General features: G+C 45.9%; 1 protein-coding gene across 1 annotated transcript; it reads right to left on the bottom strand.

The window, feature by feature from the left end:
• Positions 1 to 16,617: 16,617 nt before the first annotated feature.
• On the bottom strand, positions 16,618 to 20,188 carry LOC135893271 (zinc finger protein 436-like; the record flags this gene model as incomplete). Its single annotated transcript, XM_065421072.1, has 1 exon — positions 16,618 to 20,188. A coding segment is annotated over one exon (675 nt), but the record flags the coding sequence as incomplete, so codon positions are not given.
• Between the last annotated feature and the right edge of the window lie 1,816 nt (positions 20,189 to 22,004).

Genomic DNA, 22,004 nt, shown 5'->3' with positions numbered 1-22,004 from the left:
CCTATTTTACAACAGACAGGGACTGGCTTCCCCAAGGCCACACCAAGAGTTGTTGGCAGAGCCAGATCCTGCCTCTTCTCCCCACCATGCTGGCATATCTACCTTAGGAGCCCCATCCCTCGGCACTCCATGGAAGGCAGAGTGGCTGTCAAGGTTGGTGCTACATCCTAAAACTATCCATGTGCTGCACACGTAGGGGCTGGTCCCGTGCCAGGCTTAGCAGCCTCCGCTCTCTTTTGTAGTTCATGTGGATGGAGGGCAGTTGGGTAGGTCCTTGAAGAGGAATGTCTGGCCGTTGCCCATGCAGAAACGGGCTCTAGCATTGTACTGAACAGTTACACCCTCTACCACGTCTTTCTTGCGACGTAGGCACTTAGGTAAGTGGTGGTTTGATTTGCCTGAATGCTCAGGCTTCCCTTTCACAGCTAACTTGCACGTACCGTCCCTTAGACAGGTCACTGCATACGGATCTGTGCAGGAAGAGGTTAGATCTGCCCCTGACTGTCTTGGTATCCAGCCCTGCCCTCCTAGGCACCCATAAATCAATGGGTGAACAAGGCATGCAGGATTTGAGCCTGAGGACAGTGTCTCACTGACTGTGGTCATGGGCTTGGGGCAGGGATGATGAAAGAGCTACTATTGGTGTTCCCTGTATTCTGGGGCCATGCAGGGGCCTGCCTGCTCTGTGGTATTAATTAAAAGGGCTACTCACACTTGCTTCTCGTGATCCCTCCATTGTTCTCCCGTCACCCTCCACCTCCAATCTGTCCCCTACACCAGTGGCTAGGAGCAGAGTGGGTGTAATGCACTGGGCGGCAAAACCCTTGAGCAAATGGGCTATTTCCACCCACTTTAAGGTCCCTCTATGCTGCCAGAGCAGGGTAAAGCCTTTGAAGTATAGCTAGGTATTTACGCTCTCCCATGCAAAATGGAGATGCAGACGAACCCTTTTAAGAAACAGCCGCTGGAATCTATTGTATTGAGTTAAATGTGACGGAGGGGGCTGGCTGCGACTTCGCCTTTGGGTTAGAAATGGGCTCAAACGGGCATCAGTGGGGCGGACACTTGGTGCTGTGTATGTGCTACAGTTGCACCTAGGCATTTATGTGCAATTTCTTACAGCGAAATTCTTCAGCAGCTGCATTTGTACCATCCAGCAATCCCACCCTCTGCCTCGGCTTAAACAGGGGGCTGGGAGCTGAGGGGAGCAACCCCAGGAACTTAGAAAAATCATTGCTGCGCACACAACATACCTGACTGGAACCGGAAAGCATCACCCACCAGTTCATGCCCCTCTATGGCTCCACCCCCAAGAACCCACCTTAAACCACACATGGTAACTTTACCTCTGCTCCCTGGAGATGCCAGCCTCCCACTCCCCACCTTTACCAAACTGTCCCCTCCTAGTTAGGGTGACCAGATGTCCCAACTTTATAAGGACAGTCCCAATTTTGGGGGCTGTTTCTTATTACCCCTGTGACCGGTTGGATCACAGAACCCCCCTTGGGAGCTGCCACCTGCTGTGCCAAGACTACCTCTGCCCCTGCCTTCCTGCCCTGTCAGCTTAGGACTTTAGTGCCCTGCCTGGTTTGAGCCAGACCCACTATCCTGCTGCAAACCCACACCCAGGTCTGAATCACGTCCCCTAACAGCTGTAGCTTACCTGAAAGCAGCTGACAGAAGTGTTCTTGTCTTTAACATTCAGATGCCCAACTCCCAGTGGGGTCTAAACCCAAATAAATCCGTTTTACCCTGTATAAAGCTTATACAGGGTAAACTCATAAATTGTTCGCCCTCTATAACGCTGATAGAGAGAGATGCATGGCTGTTTGCCCACCCAGGTATTAACATATGCTTTGAGTTAATAAGTAAAAAGTGATTTTATTAAATACAGAAAGTAGGATTTAAGTGGTTCCAAGTAGTAACAGACAGAACAAAGTAAGTCACCAAGTAAAATAAAATAAAATGCGCAAATCTATGCCTAATCAAACTGAATATAGATAATCTCACCCTCAGAGATGCTTCAGTAAGTTTTTCTCAGACTGGACACCTTCCAGGCCTGGGCACAATTCTTCCCCCTGGTACAGCTCTTGTTTCAGCTCAAGTGGTAGCTAGGGGATTCTTCATGATGGCTCTTCCTTTGCTCTGTTCCACCCATTTATATATCTTTTGCATAAGGCGGGAATCCTTTGTCCCTCTGGGTTCTTCCCCCCGCCCCTTCTCACTGGAAAAGCACCAGGTTAAAGCTGGATTCCAGTTCAGGTGACATGATCACGTCACTCTAAGACCCCAAGCCTTCATTCCTCCCAGCCTGACTCACAGGAAGGCCTGCAAGCAAACAGAGCCATCCACCGTCAATTGTCCTGGTTAATGGGAGCCATCAAGATTCCAAACCACCATTAATGGCCCACACTTTGCATAATTACAATAGGCCCTCAGAGCTAGAGTTCGTATTTCTAGTTTTAGATACAAGAGTGATACATTTATAGAAATAGGATGAACACACTCAGTAGATTATAAACTTTGTAATGATACCTTACAAGAGACCTTTTGCATGAAGCATATTCCAGTTATGTTATATTTACTCATTAGTATATTTTTATAAAATCATATAGACTGCAACATCACACCCTCTTTCTGAACTTACTGCCAGAGGCTTGGACACTGACCATGGCAGAGGCAATATACCTACAATTTTTCTTCGGGCTCCCCTCTGGGGCAGACACTCCTGTGTCCCCCAAAAGGGAAAGAGACCCTGATCCAGCTGTGGGCTCACAGCTACCAGCTATGACAGACCTTTCACTGGCCAGCACAATCCCCCCCTTTCTCTCAGGTTGGGTTTGCTTCCAGCTGCAGAGTCCTTGGGGTTTGTTCCCACCACAGCAGTCACCAGCACCCCAACTTCCAGCTCCAGGATACATGTTTCTGTGCACCTCTTCCACTCCATTACAGCCAGTTCATGTCTCTGGGTCTTAATTGCTTTGTCTTTTAAGTCCAGGATTTGCTGGTGGGCAGTCTTTTCCTGGGCAAATTGCACATCAATTTCCATCTGTTTTCCCTTGAGACCGTCACTTGATGAGCTGGGATACCACAGAGAACCCCCTTCTGCCAGAACAGGCACCCCTCCACTCCTGTCTTGCTAAATTAGACACTCCAGTCAGCTTCAGCACAGACACAGATGTTGGGCCACACCCATCTGCAGTTCACTGAAACTGAGATGCACTCAGCTCAGGGGCTTCTTAGGCCTGGTCCCCACTAAGCCCCCACTTCGGACTAAGGTACGCAAATTCAGCTACGAATTCGAAGTACCTTAGTCCGAACTTACCGCGGGTCCAGACGCGGCAGGCAGGCTCCCCCGTCGATGCCGCGTACTCCTCTCGCCGAGCTGGAGTACCGGCGTCGACGGCGAGCACTTCCGGGATCGATCCGGGATCGATTTATCGCGTCTAAACCAGACGCGATAAATCGATCCCAGAACATCGATTGCCTGCCACCGGACCCTCCGGTAAGTGTAGACGTACCCTTAGTTAACAGAGATTTTCCCAGCGCCCAGTGTTCAGCCTTTCTGGGCAATTTGCAACTTGTGTAGTTCTAGCTTCTTTTGATCTTCACTCTTACTTATTTTGCTTCCTTTTCTGTCCCTACTTCCCTTACCCGAAATAAACAGAAAATAACAAACCAGTAACCACTTTGTCTGTTCTCCAGCCACCACACTTTAAATTCACTTAAAATCACTACCAGTATCTCAAAGCAATCAGCTGTGCACAGATCCTGCCGACTACGCCACTGTGACGGGTTGGATCACAGAACCCCCCCCTTGGGAGCTGCCACCTGATGTGCCAAGACTACCTCTGCCCCTGCCTTCCTGCCCCGTCATCTTAGGACTTTTGAGCCAGACTCGCTAGCCTGCTGCAAACTCAGACCCAGGTCTGAATCACATCCCCTAACAGCTGAAGTAAAAATAACAGGAGTACTTGTGGCACCTTAGAGACTAACAAATTTATTAGAGCATAAGCTTTCGTGGGCTACAACCCACTTCTTCGGATGCATATAGAGTGAACCATATATTGAGGAGATATATATACACACACATACAGAGAGCATGAACAGGTGGGAGTTGTCTTACCAACTCTGAGAGGCCAATTAAGTAAGAGAAAAAAATCTTTTGAAGTGATAATCAAGATGGTTCAGTACAGACAGTTTGATAAGAAGCAAGTGTGAAAATACTTACAAGGGGAGATAGATTCAATGTTTGTAATGGCTCAGCCACTCCCAATCCCTATTTAGCCCTGAGTTGATTGTGTCTAGTTTGCATATCAATTCCAGCTCAGCAGTCTCTCGTTGGAGTCTGTTTTTGAAGTTTTTCTGTTTTAAGATAGCCACCCGCAGGTCTGTCAAAGAATGGCCAGACAGGTTAAAGTGTTCTCCCACTGGTTTTTGAGTATTATGATTCCTGATGTCAGATTTGTGTCCATTAATTCTTTTGCGTAGAGACTGTCCGGTTTGGCCAATGTACATGGCAGAGGGGCATTGCTGGCACATGATGGCATATATCACATTGGTAGATGTGCAGGTGAACGAGCCACCGATGGTATGGCTGATGTGATTAGGCCCTATGATGGTGTCACTTGAATAGATATGTGGACAGAGTTGGCATCGGGCTTTGTTACAAGGATAGGTTCCTGGGTCAGTGTTTTTGTTCAGTGATGTGTGGTTGCTGGTGAGTATTTGCTTTAGGTTGGGGGGTTGTCTGTAAGCGAGGACAGGTCTGTCTCCCAAGATCTGTGAGAGTAAAGGATCATCTTTCAGGATAGGTTGTAGATCTCTGATGATGCGCTGGAGAGGTTTTAGTTGGGGGCTGAAGGTGACAGCTAGTGGTGTTCTGTTATTCTCTTTGTTGGCCCTGTCTTGTAGGAGGTGACTTCTGGGTACTCGTCTGGCTCTGTCAATCTGTTTTTTCACTTCAGCAGGTGGGTATTGTAGTTTTAAGAATGCTTGATAGAGATCTTGTAGGTGCTTGTCTCTATCTGAGGGATTGGAGCAAATGCGGTTATATCTTAGAGCTTGGCTGTAGACAATGGATCGTGTGGTGTGTCCTGGATGGAAGCTGGAGGCATGTAGGTAAGTGTAGCGGTCAGTAGGTTTCCGGTACAGGGTGGTATTTATGTGACCATCGCTTATTAGCACAGTAGTGTCCAGGAAATGGACCGCTTGTGTGGATTGATCTAGGCTGAGGTTGATGGTGGGATGGAAATTATTGAAATCATGGTGGAATTCCTCAAGGGCTTCTTTTCCATGGGTCCAGATGATGAAGATGTCATCAATGTAGCGCAAGTAGAGTAGGGGCGTTAGGGGACGAGAGCTAAGGAAGCGTTGTTCTAAGTCAGCCATAAAAATGTTGGCATACTGTGGGGCCATGCGGGTACCCATAGCAGTGCCGCTGACTTGAAGGTATATATTGTCCCCAAATGTGAAATAGTTGTGGGTGAGGACAAAGTCACAGCTGAAGGACACTCACCTGAAAGCAGCTCACAGAAGTGTTCTTGTCTTTAACGCTCAGATGCCCAACTCCCAATGGGGTGTAAACCCAAATAAATCCGTTTTAAACTCATAACTTGTTCGCCCTCTATAACACTGATAGAGAGATATGCACAGCTGTTTGCCCACCAGGTATTTACACGGCCTTACTCAGCTCCTCACAGCCCTGGAGAGAAATCCGCCTTGGCCAAGGTGCGGCACCATGCAGATGAACAGGGGATGTGTATGTGTGTGGGAGTAACAGGCCTGGGCCACGGTGCTGCATCCCTGATGAAAGCCACATCTTCCCTGCTCCCCCGGCCCAGCCTTGAGCAAGAGGTGCCTTCCACCTGTGGCCTTCAGCAGGGAGAGCAGCTGGTGGCAGCCCCACACCAGCAATAGGAGAACGCTGTTATCTGTGTCCCTGCTCCCTCCCAGCCGGGCCCTCAGTCGTGTTCCCTGTAAGCTGCACACTGAGTGATTGAAGTGCTGTGCAGAGCCACTCACATCCAGCCGGCAGCCTGTATTCAGGTGTGCCCCCCGCTGCTTTGCAGCCTTCTGCCTTGGAGGCCCTGCTGCTCCTGGGACCCTCCTGTGGGCTGTTCAGAGCGTGGGGTAGGAGGGTGCTGATGTCAGGGTGTCCCCCTCCCCCTGTACACCAGCAGGGAAGACAGGACAGCCTAGCTCAGGACTCCGAGCACTGCAGGAGAGGGTCTGAGGTCTGAACGCTGTTCCGGGCAGTAAGTGAGTGCCTTTACCTCAGAGACTTCCCCAGCACACACAATCTCTGTCTGTCTGTCACACACACACACACACTCTGTGTCTGTATGTGTGTAGAGAACACACACAGACACAGTCTGTCTCCCTACACACTTACACACAGTCTGTGTGTCTCTACACACACATACAGACACACACACAGTCTTTCTCACACACCTCCCAACACATACTTGTGGTGTTGTTTGTTGTTACTTCTTGGTACTTCCTGCAATGCACATATATTCTCTCTAATTTTATTCTTTCAAAGTGTTATTTTAGTGTTTTGACTGGTCTGTGCATTTCATAATTTTTATTTCTCTTACATTTAAATTTAGTTCTTTGAGTAGTGAGTTCTAAAATGCCTAACCTGTCCTGGCTGGAGTAATTATCCCTGTTGGTAACTTTTAAAAAATATATATTATAGCTAGGTTTTTTGTTTCTACTGGTGGCGCACACCCGCATATTACCTTGGTGCACGTAACAAAATGTATTCTGCACATCGATGGAAAAAATTAGAGGGAACATTGGGTGTAGACGTAGCCTAAACATCACGGACTGAAGGGACGCTGGATTTATGGCTTATTACAACAATCTATAAACCACTTACAGCCTCCCCCCCACCCGCCTTCCCCTCCCATGACTAGAGAGGTGTTAATGGGCCACTTCACCTTGAATGGGCCCCTGAAATATGTGTTAACTCCTTATGCTAAACAATATGTTCCACCTTGTATTTAGCTGTGACGCTATTAGTACCTTTCCCAGCCCTGAAGAAGAGCTCTGTGTGGCTCGAAAGCTCGTCTCTCTCAACAGCAGAAGTTGGTCTGATAAAAGATATTACCTCACCCACCTTGTCTGTCCTTCCTCCAGGTCCATCACTGGTTTAGGTTTTTGTCTGCAAAATCCAGGGCTCCCGGGGGGCTTCACAGTGCGTTCCATGGCGCACACTGCCAGCTGCAGAGAACTCACCCCTCATATACTGCCACTGTGTTTCCTTACCACTGAGCGAGGCTGAATGCATGTTACGTTGACCACGTGTGGAACTTTATTAAACCCTGTGCACTGCTCTGTCCATGTGGCTGCATGGCTTCCCGCCCAATTCCTCACAGTCCCTGCCTGCCTGGTGTCCTGCCAATACCAATCCCTCCAGGGAACATGGGCCCTCTGACTCCAGTTCCCCTGCTCATGATAGTGTCCACACGTTAAAAAGAATGTTGAAAAATTGTTATGGGGCCAGAAAAAAGCTACAAGAGCAACTGGCAGTCTGAAGAACTTGACTTGCAGTCTAAGTTCCCTCTAAGCTGCGCGGCCGCCCAGCAGTCAATCAAAGGCCGTGCACTTCAGGTGCCCCTCCCCGGACTGCTGTTCTGCTCCTGCCCTCTGCCTTGGGTTGAGCCCCTGGGAGTCTCCTGCCTGCTGTGAAGAGCAGAGTGGGGGCAAGGGAGGGAAGCTGATGTCAGGGTATCCCCCGCCCCCACCCATGTATCCCATCTCCACGGGGGGGGGGGAGGGAAGGAACATGACAGGGCTCAGGGGTGGGAGGTGGGATGGAGCTTGCTAGTGGCTGCTGCTGTGTCTGAACAAGGAGGCTTCAGACTGGTGAGTGCCGATCTACTTAAAAGGGCAGTGTACTTAAAGGGGGAATGTGTGCGTGTGTCTCTCTCTCTCTCTCACACACACACACACACACACACACACCACACACTGTGTCTCTCTCTTGCTCACACACAGCATGCTGTGTGTGTCTCTCTCTCTCTCACCCACTCCCCACTGTGATTCTCTCTCACACACATACCAGTGTCATACACACACCACTGTGTCTCTCACTCACCCACCACTGTCTCTTTCAAACACTGTCTCTCACACACAGTGTTTCTCTCACCCTCACACATGCCACACAGTGTGCCTCTCTCTCTCTCTCTCACACACACACCACAGTTAATACAAAACCAAGATGTTGAGAACATATCAAGGAATCAAAGGATAAGAAATTCTTGAAATGCCTATACACGAATGCAAATGGAAACAAATGAGGAATTGGAATTGTACATTTATGAGCATAAATTGGATCTGGTTGATATTAAAATCAGGTGGGATAAGTCCCATAACTGGACTGTTAAAATCAGTGGTTATAACCTATTTAGGAAGGATAAAGTGGGCAAAAGGGGAGGGGAAGTGGCACTCTATCAAAAATGGCATTACTTGTTTCCGAGTCACTGACAACCCACAGGAAAATGATCTTGAATGCTTATAGATCAATGTCATAAGAACATAAGAAAGGCCGTACCGGGTCAGACCAAAGGTCCACCTAGCCCAGTATCCTGTCTACCGACAGTGGCCAATGCCAGGTGCCCCAGAGGGAGTGAACCTAACAGGCAATGATCAAGTGATCTCTCTCCTGCCATCCATCTCCACCCTCTGACAGACAGAGGCTAGGGACACCATTCCTTACCCATCCTGGCTAATAGCCATTAATGGATTTAACCACCATGAATTTATCCAGTTCTTTTTTAAACTCTGTTATAGTCCTAGCCTTCACAACCTCCTCAGGTAAGGAGTTCCACAAGTTGACTGTGCGCTGCGTGAAGAAGAACTTCCTTTTATTTGTTTTAAACCTGCTGCCTATTAATTTCATTTGATGACCCCTAGTTCTTGTATTATGGGAATAAGTAAATAACTTTTCCTTATCCACTTTCTCCACATCACTCATGATTTTATATACCTCGATCATATCCCCCCTTAGTCTCCTCTTTTCCAAGCTGAAGAGTCCTAGCCTCTTTAATCTCTCCTCATATGGGACCCGTTCCAAACCCTTAATCATTTTAGTTGCCCTTTTCTGAACCTTTTCTAGTGCCAGTATATCTTTTTTCAGATGAGGAGACCACATCTGTACGCAGTATTCGAGATGAGGGCGTACCATCGATTTATATAAGGGCAATAATATATTCTCAGTCTTATTCTCTATCCCCTTTTTAATGATTCCTAACATCCTGTTTGCTTTTTTGACCGCCTCTGCACACTGCATGGACATTTTCAGAGAACTATCCACGATGACTCCAAGATCTTTTTCCTGACTTGTTGTAGCTAAATTAGCCCCCATCATATTGTATGTATAGGGAGTTATTTTTTCCAATGTGCATTACTTTACATTTATCCACATTAAATTTCATTTGCCATTTTGTTGCCCAATCACTTAGTTTTGTGAGATCTTTTTGAAGTTCTTCACAATCTGCTTTGGACTTAACTATCTTCAGCAGTTTAGTATCATCTGCAAACTTTGCCACCTCACTATTTACCCCTTTCTCCAGATCATTTATGAATAAGTTGAATAGGATCGGTCCGAGGACTGACCCTTGGGGAACACCACTAGTTACCCCTCTCCGTTCTGAGAATTTACCATTAATTCCTACCCTTTGTTCCCTGTCTTTTAACCAGTTCTCAATCCATGAAAGGACCTTCCCTTTTATCCCAAGGCAGCTTAATTTACATAAGAGCCTTTGGTGAGGGACCTTGTCAAAGGCTTTCTGGAAATCTAAGTACACTATGTCCACTGGATCCCCCTTGTCCACATGTTTGTTGACCCCTTCAAAGAATTCTAGTAGATTAGTAAGACACGATTTCCCTTTACAGAAACCATGTTGACTATTGCTCAACAGTTTATGTTTTTCTATGTGTCGGACAATTTTATTCTTAACTATTGTTTCGACTAATTTGCCCGGTAGAGACGTTAGACTTACCGGTCTGTAACTGCCGGGATCACCTCTAGAGCCCTTTTTAAATATTGGCGTTACATTAGCTAACTTCCAGTCATTGGGTACAGAAGCCGATTTAAAGGACAGGTTACAAACCTTAGTTAACAGTTCCGCAACTTCACTTTTGAGTTCTTTCAGAACTCTTGGGTGAATGCCATCTGGTCCCGGTGACTTGTTAATGTTAAGTTTATCGATTAATTCCAAAACCTCCTCTCGTGACACTTCAATCCGTGACAGTTCCTCAGATTTGTCACCTACAAAAGCCAGCTCAGGTTTGGGAATCTCCCTAACATCCTCAGCCGTGAAGACTGAAGCAAAGAATCCATTTAGTTTCTCCGCAATGACTTTATCGTCTTTAAGCGCTCCTTTTGTATCTCGATCATCAAGGGGCCCCACTGGTTGTTTTGCAGGCTTCCTGCTTCTGATGTACTTAAACATTTTGTTATTACCTTTGGAGTTTTTGGCTAGCCGTTCTTCAAACTCCTCTTTGGCTTTTCTTATTACATTCTTGCACTTAATTTGGCAGCGTTTATGCTCCTTTCTATTTGCCTCACTAGGATTTGACTTCCACTTTTTAAAGTCCTAACAGAGAAAGCACAAGATGGGGTATTAGTTGGTGCCTGCAACAACTCACTAGGGAACAAGATGGCCAGCTCCTTATGCACCTATCTATCATAGAATGTCAGGGTTGGAAGGGACCTCAGGAGGTCATCTAGTCCAACCCGCTGCTCAAAGCAGGACCAATCCCCAGAAATATTTTTGCCCCAGATCTCTAAATGGCCCCCTCAAGGATTGAACTCACAATGCTGGGTTTAGCAGGCCAATGCTCAAACCACAGAGCTATCCCTCTCCCCAAGAGGGAGGGATGTTTAAGAAAAAAAGCTGCATGCTCATGACGCACTTCAATTGGAGTGACACATGCAGCATGTCTCATACTGCCAGTACTAAAAGTCCTTGCAATTTCTCAGCATGATCGATTATCATTTCCTAACTCAAAAGGTGTTGCGTCCAACATGGAGGAATTCTTTATTAGACCTTGTCTTAACAAATCAAGAGGAACTGATCATAGAACTAAAAATTATTGGTAGCTTAGGTACAAGTGATCATGACTTGATCACATTTATAATGTGTATGCAGAATAAAGTACAGACCAGTAATATATATAGAGAGAGAGTTGGTACTTTAAAGTGACTAGTTTCCCAAAGCTGGAAACAATTATGAGCCAAATCATCTGGAGGACGAATTTAATCAGAAAAATGTGAATGATAAATGGGAATCAAGAAGCCACAATCAAGGAAGAAGGCTGTACTGATTAAAAACCAATCTGGTTTAGAGGGGAAATGAAGGCAACTACAAAAAAATAAATATATAACAAAAAGAAGAAAGGGGAAGTTGATAGCAATGAATATAAATCAGAACTTAGGAACTGTAAAAAATTGATAAGGGAAGCAAAGGGACACAAGGAGACATCTATGGCCAGGAGAATGAAAGACAAGAAGGAGCTTTTGAAATATATTAGGAACAAAAAAAATCCTGACAGTGGTATTTGTTCATTAGTAGATGGAAATGGTAAAATTATCAATAATAATTCAGAAAAGGCAGCGGTGTTCAATAAATATTTCTGTTCTGTATTTAGGGGGAAACAGATGATATAGTCTCATCATATGGTGATAACCCTCTTTCCATTCCACTACCACCTCAGGCTTGAAGCTACTAAATTCAGACATTCTTAAATCAGCAGGTCCAGATAATTTGGATCCAAGAGTTTTAAAAGAGCTGGCCGCAGAGCTCACTGGGAAAGACTGGGGAAGTTCCTGAAGACTGGAGGAACGATAATGTTGTGCCAATATTAAAAAAGGGTAAATGGGATCACCTGAGTCATAAGCCTGCCAGCCTTATAATGATCCTATAGAAAATTAATAAATGGCTGATATGGAATTTGATTAATAAAGAATTAAAGCAGGGTAATACAATTAATGCAAAGCAACATGAGTTTATGGCAAACAGAGCCTATGAAACTAATGAGAGACCTTTTTTGATGAGCTTACAAGCTTGGTTGATAAAGGTAATAGTGTTGACATAATATACTTAGACTTCTGTAAGGCATTTGACATGATATTGCACAACATTGTGACTAAAAAAAACTAGAAAGATATTAACATCGCACACATTAAATGGATTAAAAATTGGCTAATAGGTCTCAAAAGGTAATTATAAACAGAGAATCATCATCTAGTGGGTGTGCTTCTAGTGGGGTCTCACAGGGATTTGTTCTTGGCCTTGGCCCTCCGCTATTTCATATTTTTATCAATGATCTGGAAGAAAACAAAATCATCACTAATAAAATCTGATGACACAAAAATCAGGGGAATGGTAAATAATAAAGAGGACAGGTCACTAATTCAGAGTGAGCCGGATAGGTTGGCAAACTGGGCACACACACAAAAAAAAGTGTTTTAATATGGTTAATGTAAATGTATACATCTAAGAACAAAGAATGTCGGCCATATTTACTGGATGGGTGACTATCCCGGGAGGCAGTTATTCTGACAAAGATTTGCGAGTCAAGGCAGATAATCAGCTGAACAGAAGTTCCTAATGCAACACTGTGGCTAAAACAGCTAATGCAATCCGTGCAGCCACAACCAGGGGACTCTCAGAGAAGAGTAGAGAAGTTATTTTACCTCTGTGTTTGACACTACTATGATCGCTGTGTCCAATTCTGGTGCCCACAATTCAAAGAGGATGTTGACAAACTGGAGAGGGTTCAGAGAAGAGCTATGAGAATAAGAATTAGGAAACATGAGAGACTCAAGGGGCTCAATCTATTTAGCTTAAAGTGAAGGTTAAGGGGTAGTCTAGAAGTAGGTACACAGGGAACAAATATTGAATAATGGGTTCCTCAATTTAGGAGAGAAAGGTGTAACACAATCCAATGCCCAGAAGTTGAGGCTAGAAAAATTCATGCTGGAAATAAGGCATAACTTTTAAATGGTGAAAGTAATTAACCATTCGGACAATTTATCAAGGGTCATGGCAGAGTCTACATCACCGACAATTTTTCAATCAAAGATTGGAGGTTTTCCTAAAAGATATGGTAAAGGAATTATTTTGGGGGAAGTCCTGTGCTATACAGGAGGTCACACTACATGATCACAATGGTCCCCTCTGGCCTTGGAATCTATTAAAATACTAGTAGCTGACTAGGTGTATGCAGTAAGGCCTGGCGTGTTGGTTTCTTAATAGTTATTCCTGTGTAACAAGCCAGAGGTACAACATCGAAGACACGTTTTCAGATGAGATTTTAAGAGAGATGTTGCAGAGAGACAAGATGGCTGTTATACCTGGCAGGTTCGGAGGTGAAGGCTGATGCAGGGATAGAGGTGAGATTGTGAGGAAGGGCCGAGAGGAGACACACAGTGGAGGAGTTATACCAGGGTGACTGGCACAAGACTATGGAGGAGGTGTAAGCAGAGGTCTTTTCTGGACTGGCTCTGGGATGAATGGGGATCCTGTGGAGGTGTTTGTGGATGGGTGTGACACGTTCTTTGCATTCTCTAAATACTGACACACGAGTGAGAAGAATAACTAGTTTATTGTTCAGCTAGAATTCATAGCTGCACCATCAAGTCTATCATTTTCTTCAAAACAACATGGCACGTCCTGCCCTAACAACCCCCACTGCCTTCAGGGGGATTGGATGGTGTAGAATTCACGGCAGAATTTTGCCCTCCATCAATAATTCTTAGGGACCATCTCCAAATTCTCATATGCCTGTTAACATTCTAAGAGTCATCTATTAACTCTAGTATTTATATCACTACCTCTTCCTTCTTTTAAACAATGCCTTAATGTCTCTCAATGTATACAATATACATTTCAACATCACATACACAGAAAACAGCTATTTTTTACGTTCTGCTTCTCCAAGCAGAAGAGGCAACTTGCACGTCACTCTCCAGCAAGCGTTTACCTCCTTATACAATTATTTCTATAAAGACATATGACATTTTTAATTAGTTTCTGTAGTGGTTTAAGAACTTCTTAATGTATTATCTTCTTCAGATCAATTAACCTCTCCGTTTTTCTCTGTTCTATCCCACAATGACAAGTTCTAATGGTTCATTTGCACAAGACGTTGTATCTGGGATCTCAGGATATGTTTATTAAATCAAAGGGCAGCAAACACATTATATACTTGCTAGGATTTTGGAGCTCTCTGTGCTTTTCTTATGCCTCTCTAATCACCTGTTTGTGGTGTAGGCACAAGGATGAACTGTGTTGCCAAAGCTGAAATGATGGACGAGTGTGTTCTTCTAAAAATCAAAGTAACTTTGCTTAATTTTCTGGTTCTCATTCATCTTATTCTCTCTTAATTTTGAGTCTTGTTAAGCCTTTTTCTTGCTGGGAAGGTTAATTTTCATTCATCTTCTCAACAGCTGAGTGGGTGACTCTCCATCGTCTACTAATGGATGGATGGAGCTGAGCCGAAGGATTGGTAGCTTCTTCATCCACTTCTTCACCATCTGTACTAAGCGCTTGTGTAGATTTGATCTAAAATGGTTAGAAGTTGAAATCACATGCTTAAAATCTACATCAACTGAAAGCTGCGTAATTGCTGCGAGGGGAACACTCCGTTCTCGCAGCACTGAACACTTTGGCCCACATTCTTAAAGGTATTTTGCTATTGCTCCATTCGCTGTTGCAAAGTGTAGAACTATATTCACAAAGGGATATAGGATCATAAATCCAACATTTTAGGCCTCTCAGACATTCAAAAAAATCACCACTCAGTTGCTACCTAAGCCTAAGTCCCCCTAAGCACCTAGTTTCTACCAGTTTTAAATGCGTGCTCTGCCTGATTTGGAGCAAGGGCTTAAACCCAGGTTTCCCATCGGACTGGAGAATGCCCTAACCACCAAGCTATTCTGGGGGGATCCCTCTCCTGTTGGAGCCATGCCAGTTTGTATATTTACCAGAGCAGGAATTTGAACCTGCTGCTTCTACAGTCTAGGCAAGTGCCCTAACCATCAGGCTATTCAGTCTCTCTCTCGCGTCCTCTCGCCCCATGAATATTTATTTAATACCAAATGGAACAGGTTCAACAGCAGAGACCGAAAGAGCCACCGCAGAATACCCAATAGCCTGGTGGTATGGGCGCTCACTTGGGAGATGGGAGACCTTGATTCAAATCCCCACTCCAAATCAGGCAGGGGTTTGAAAACAGGTCTCCCACCTCCCAGGCAAGTGCCATAACCAGAGCCCTGCAAATCTGCAGGTATCCGCTTTACATCCGTGAACCATTTCTGCGGATAGCAGTGCGGATGCGGATACAAATTTTGTATCTGCGCAAGGCTCTGATGGTAAGATCCGGGCGGGCAGCTGTGAGAAACCGCCCACCCCCCGCACAGGGCAGGTGGAGCGTCCACCGCAGCTCCCCACAGCTGAGAATCTCTCCTGCCGGTTGGTCAGATCCTTAAGGCCCAGTTCAATGGGAGTGCCTTTGTGGATCTGGGGCCTAACCCCTGCCCTTTCCTCTGCATTTCACTCCTGGCTGGCTTCGGTGGCTCCCTGCTCAGTTTGCTGGCTTCTGAGAATCAGGCATCTAACTCTCCCCACACAATGCTTGGGGGGCCTGAATGCATAACTCAGGGCTGTGAATTCCACTGGGTGGCAGGGCTCTGGAGAATTAGGTGTTGAAACACCTAAGTCCGCTTTGTGAATCTACCCCAAGTGACTTAGATGGCTAATTCACACTCTCAAAAGTGACAAACACTTAAGACCCAGATCCTAACTCCTATTGAAATCAATGACTTACAATGATTTAGGCTGCTAAGTCACTTTTGAAAATGGGACTTCGCCATCTGAGGGTACGTCTTCACTACCTGCCAGATCGGCGGGCAGTGATCGATCCAGCGGGGATCGATTTATCGCGTCTAGTCTAGACGCAATAAATCGACCCCCGAGCGCTCTCTCTGCGCTGCGAGACGCGCAGGCGGGGTCAACGGGGGAGCAGCAGCAGTCGACACCGCGGTGAAGACGCCACGGTAAGTCGATCTAAGTATGTCAACTTCAGCTACGTTATTCATGTAGCTGAAGTTGCGTAACTTAGATCGATCCCACCCCTAGTGTAGGCCAGGGCTAAGTCACTTAAGCCCAGATTTTTTAAGGTAGTTAGGTGCTTAACTCCCAGTGGAAGTTAGACACCCTAACTACCCTTAAAATCTGGGCCTTAGGCCTTGCAATGCTGAATGGAACACTGCCTAAATACCTTTAAAAATCTGGGTCTTTATCTGGAATTCCATGTCTTACAAAGATACTTTCAAATGTTCACATTTCAGGGTGCAAAGAGCAATGATCAGTAACAAACTTCACTTGTTCTTTGCCACATGAGAATCTGTAATGTCCGTTGGTATAGCTGGGCCCGAGTCAAGCAGTTCAGATCTAGATTCGAACCTCCGCAAAACTTCAAAACCCTGCACTGGAATGGTTTGGCCCATCTCTGACCATCTGATAGTCTCTGTAGTATCAGACAGGAAATCATGGGTCTGTAGATTGTATCTCAAGTAGAACAAATAGCATGTTCACATGTGAGAAGCCTCTGGGTTTATTTCTTTTACGTACGATTCCCAAATAGCCTCCCTGTAGCATTAACGGGTAAAGTCACTGGAGTATAATAGTTTTAGGTCTATGAACAATCATGCCATTCACTGCTGTACATTTATATCTGTAACCTCCATAGTCTCTTGCTGTGCATTATCTTTGGCCATCCTTTCATAATTGTTTCATCCAGCGTTTTCCCTCTTTGTGGCCTTTCACTTGCTGTGAGAAGGGATCACCAAGCTTTTATCTCCAACTCTTGCTTCCTCGGCTTCTTTCTCTAACGCAAGTATGGTTAGGGCAGCAGCTGGCAACACTGCATTACTATGACACAGCTTTCTCTCACATCTGTAGCTTTATCATCATACTTTGCATTCTTATAGAACAGGTAATATGGTATCAGAGATCTGGGTCTGTTTCAGCCTCTGCTCGCCGGTCAAAATTTTTCTTAGCACTTAAGCAATATCCCTAACAGCTCTGTTTGTATTTGTGCATCTAGTTTCTGCACCTCTGTGACCTGAATGCATAAACTGTAAGCTGTCAACTTTCTTCCCACTACTGCAAAATGACTTCCCCTAAATCAAATTGTGAGGCACCTATTAAGATTTTCATAGGCCTTCCACTTATGTAGAACTTTAACACCGGCTCCTGTACAAGCATCTCTTTCAGTTCCATCCAGGCTTTTCTGATAACGGCAAGACCACCTAATTTTCATTTTCTAGCAGCTCGCTCAAAGCTGATGTTTTTGTAGAAGATAAAGTATCATCATTTTAAGCCAGTCCTAAGCTGGTAGCTAAACATCATACAGGGAGTTCAGAAAACTGCTGGAGTTCTTGCCAGGAAGAGGGAGACAGTTTGCAGCCCATTTATGGTTCCCTGGTGACAGTAAAGTGTTGAGTCAAGACTGAAGCTTTTCTTGCATTCAGAACCGTCTCCCAGCTGGTGACTCAGCATTTTCAAATGTAGATAGTTTAACACAGTGGTTCTTAACCAGACCTGTATCCCTGGGGTACGCAGAGGTCTTTCAGGGCGTACGTCGACTGATCTAGATCAGTGTTTCTCAACTTGTGGGCTGAAACCCCCATGGGGGTCGTGGGATGGATTTAAGGGGGTTGCAAGTGCAGGGCTGGCATTAGGGGATGGCAAGCAGGGCAGTTGCCTGGGGCCACCTGAACTTAAGTTACACGCTTCAGCCCTGGGCAGCAGGGTTCGGGCTTCAGCCCCGTGCGGCGGGTCTCATTCAGGGGTACAGTAGCCTGGAAAGGTTGAGAACCACTGGTTTAAGACACAGCTCAAAAAAAATCCTTAGAGTACGTCTTCACTGCACAGTTAGCTTGGGTCATGAGCAGCCAGGCGTGAGTGACCACCCTATAAATCCACACCCACATTACAGTGTCTTTATTGGTGCTTCGCTCCCCCACGTGTATTGCTAGGACTTCTAGAAGTCCATCCCATGGTTTTTTTTGTGCTGCAGTAAGATCAGCCACTCTGATTTTTTCCTAGCGAACTGTGGGAGAACTGGTCAGTCCTTCAGGGCACACAGTGGAATTATGGGAAGGCATTGGAAAACTATCAGCGCTCGAGTGATTTAGCCTGCATCTTCATTGCAAATAGGCGGGTTACCAGTCCAAGTGAAAGTAGTACCCAGGCTCCAACCTGCAGCTGTAGCCAGGCCAGCTAGCTGGGACCGAAAGCACAATTAACTTGTGTGAGAGGGTTGTGTGGGAGATGAGATTAGGGGCAACACCCAGTAAGAGCTAACTCTGCAGCCAAGACAATCCTCACGAAGTTGCTGACTTCAGAGGAAAGAGTTGGATTTACTTGCTCCACAAGGACTTTGGTCTGAAGTTCATTCCCGCAGAGCTTTGGTCTGAAGTGAAGCAGGTACTTTTCCAGGCCTTTTCTATGATATTGCGGGTCCATACAATTCAATTGGGCTTTAAAGAAACAATGAACAATTCCTATCAGAAACATGTTAGGTCAAACAAGACAGAGAGATTCTCATACAACTGAATACAGCTGCATCTCTCCTGAGCTTAATTATCAGGTTTCTTTATCAACAATATAAAGAGGTACAACGTACAAAAAGGAAAAGGTTTCCTCCCCACTACCAGCAAAACAGGGAACAAACTCCAGGTGTGTTAACTCTGCTATGATCTGGTCTGCTTTTCTTAGAGCCCTCCACACCACCATCACTGGCCATAGCCCACTAAGGCAGAGTAGCAGTGCTCTTTCACCAAGGAAGAGAAACTCTTGCCCTGTGTGAAGGTCATACGGACGGACATTCATCACACCCACAGAACTTCAAGGCTGGGCGGTTCATGAGCAAAAGCGCCCCAGGAATGTATTTTGGCAGAGCTTACAGCCCTCACGAAAAGGGACTTTGCCCTCACTTTTCTCCTTTCTCACACAGGGAACACGACAGCAATATGGGACAAGTGAGGAATTCTGGCTGTGGAGCGTGACAGCTCTGCTGGTGACTCACCGATGTCACTTCACCTCCCTTTTTTATTTTTAAAATGTCCCTCTCTCTCAAACCTGTGGGAGGCCTACTTCATTCGTGTGTGTGTGAAGCACCGAGATCCTTAAATGCATTGAAGTGCACAGTATTATGAAATCAGGAGGGAGATGTAAGGGAAGTATTACATTCCCCCAGCATGCACACGCACAAGAGGGAAAGTTGCTGAACTAAAACAAAAGTGTGAGCTTTCCCCTGTTGAGGAGCTGTGCTCGCGTGGTTCCTACAGGAAAAGCATCTCAAAGTGCCTAGGCAGTCCCTGCTCTTTAGGATCCAACCACAAACAAGAAAAGAGGAATCCTATGGCAGGCTGAAGCGGTCCCGTGCCCGGGCTCAGAAGGACACGCTGGAGCAGGTCCCGCAGCCCGACTCAGAAGAACAGGCTAGAGCAGGCCACCTTGTTGCAGCAGGGGCACGTATAGATCTTGTCCCCTATGTGCGTTCTCTGGTGCTGGACGAGTGTGGAGCTCCGTGTGAAGCTCTTACCGCACTTAGAGCATTTGTAGGGCTTCTCGCCCGTGTGTGTTCTCTGGTGGCTGAGGAGGGTGGAGTTGAGGCTGAAGCATTTGCCACAGTCAGGGCACTGATAGGGCCGCTCCCCCGTGTGGCTCCGCTGATGTCGGGTCAGGGTGTAGCTGCGGCTGAAGCGCTCCCAGCACTGGGTACACTGGTAGGGCTTCTCACCCGTGTGGGTTCTCTGGTGGGTCAGGAGATGCGAGTTCTGGTGGAAGCGCTTCCCGCATATAGTGCACTGGTAGGGCTTTTCGCCTGTGTGGATCCTCTGGTGCGTGATGAGGTGAGAGCTCTGGCTGAAGCTCTTCCCACATTCAGTGCATTTGTAGGGCTTCTCGCCCGTGTGGGTTCTCTGGTGCTCAATGAGGGTTGAGCTGCGGCTGAAGCTCTTCCCGCACTCATTACAAATGGTCGGCTTCTCTCGCCGGTGAGTTCTCTGGTGTCTAATGAGATGTGATTTCCGGCCAAAGACTTTCCCACACTCCAGACACGCATTGGGCACCTCCCCTTTGTGGAGTCTCTGCTGCTTCCCCAAAGCTCTCTCCTGGGGAGCAGACTTACCCCGTCTCTTCCCTGCAGGCTTTTGCGGCTGCTTTTCTGAGCTCTGCTGACTCTGGGAAACATTCGATTTGGATCTTCTTGAGAACGTCCCATGAGGCTCCACTTTCTCAGGCCTTTCTGGCTGAGGACGGTCATCCTCTTCGCTCTCACTTGCAATCTCATCATCTGCTAGGATAAAAAGAGAGAGTCACTGCCTGAGCTCAGGAAAAATGAACCCAGGGAAAGGGGAAATGCAAATAAATAAAACCATGCTGATAAATGTAGAAACTGGGAGCCAGGACTCTGGGCCCTTCCCAAGGGAGATAAGCGGGGAAGAGCTCTTCTTCAGCTTCCTGTCTGAAAACCCAGAGAAAAGAGATGAAGGAAGAGGAGGGGTTCCTAACAGAAACCAGTGAGGTTGGTGGAATGCAGTGGTCTACCCTGAGGTCACGACAGCTGCTGGTTACAGTAATGAACTAGTTGAACTAGCATATTGATCATACTGGTTCCTTAGATTCATAGCTATTAAGGTCACATGAGACCATTAGATCACCTCCTGCATAACACAGGTCACAGAACCTCACCCAGCAATTTCTGGATCAAGCCCATACAATGAGCTATATCATATCTTTTGAAAAGATATCCAATCTTGATTTAAAGACTTCAAGTGATACAGAATCCAGCAATTCCCTAGGTACACTCTCCCACTGGTTAATTACCCTTACTGTTAAAATAACAGCACCATATTTCTAGTTGGAATTTGTTTAGTTTCAGCTTCCAGCCATTGGATCTTGTTATTCCTTTTGATGCTAGATTAAACTAAGTAGGTTAACTATCAGAAACTTTCTGCTCATGTACATTCTTATAGACTGTGATTGATTAACTCCCTTCTTGACATTCTCTTCGATAAACTAAATAGAATGAGCTTCTTTAGCCTGTCACCGTAAGGCAGATTTTCCAGACCTCGGCTCATTCGTGTAGCTCTATAATGAACCTTTTCTAATTTTTCAACGTTCATTTTGAAGTGTGGACACCACAACTGGACACGGTATCCAGAAATGGTCTCACTGATGCCATATACATAGGCAACAGAACCTTCCTATTCCTAACTGATACTCCCCTACTTACGAATACAAGGATTGTGTTCACCCTCTTAGCTACAACATTGTACTAGGAGTGCTTGTTCAATTGTTTATCTATCATTATTTCTAAGGGCTGGTCCACACTAACCCCCCACTTCGAACTAAGATACGCAACTTCAGCTACATACATACGTAGCTGAAGTCGAAGTACCTTAGTTCGAAATACAAGGTACTTACCGCGGGTCCACACGCGGCAGGCAGGCTCCCCCGTCGACTGCGCGTACTCCTCTCGCAGAGCAGGAGTACCGGCGTCGACGGCGAGCACTTCCGGGATCGATTAATCGCGTCTAGACAAGACGCGATAAATCGATCCCAGAAGATCGATTGCTTACCGCCGAACTCGGAGGTAAGTATAGACGTACCCTAAGTCACTGCTTTCCAGGATACAGTCCCCTATTCTATAAGTGTGACCGCAATTCTTTGATCCTCAGTGTGTGACCTTGCATTTGGCTGTGGTATTTACCACTCCAACAATTTGTGTCACCAGCAAGGATTTAATATTTTCTTCTGTTAGCATATAGGTCCGTTTGTTAGCCTGGGATAGAATTTTGGGTTTGACTTTTTGATACTCTTATACTAAAATGTGTAAACAAGGGACAAAGGCACTGTGAGGCTGCTTCTGCCTAGTCAGATGGATTTGTTAGTAAAATGAGAACAGATAAGAGC

This window comes from Emys orbicularis, chromosome 21 (assembly GCF_028017835.1).
Source record: "Emys orbicularis isolate rEmyOrb1 chromosome 21, rEmyOrb1.hap1, whole genome shotgun sequence".
Classification (NCBI taxonomy): Eukaryota; Metazoa; Chordata; order Testudines; family Emydidae; genus Emys; species Emys orbicularis.
Note: the sequence above shows the minus strand (reverse complement) of the source record. Positions and strands in the feature narration are given on the sequence as shown.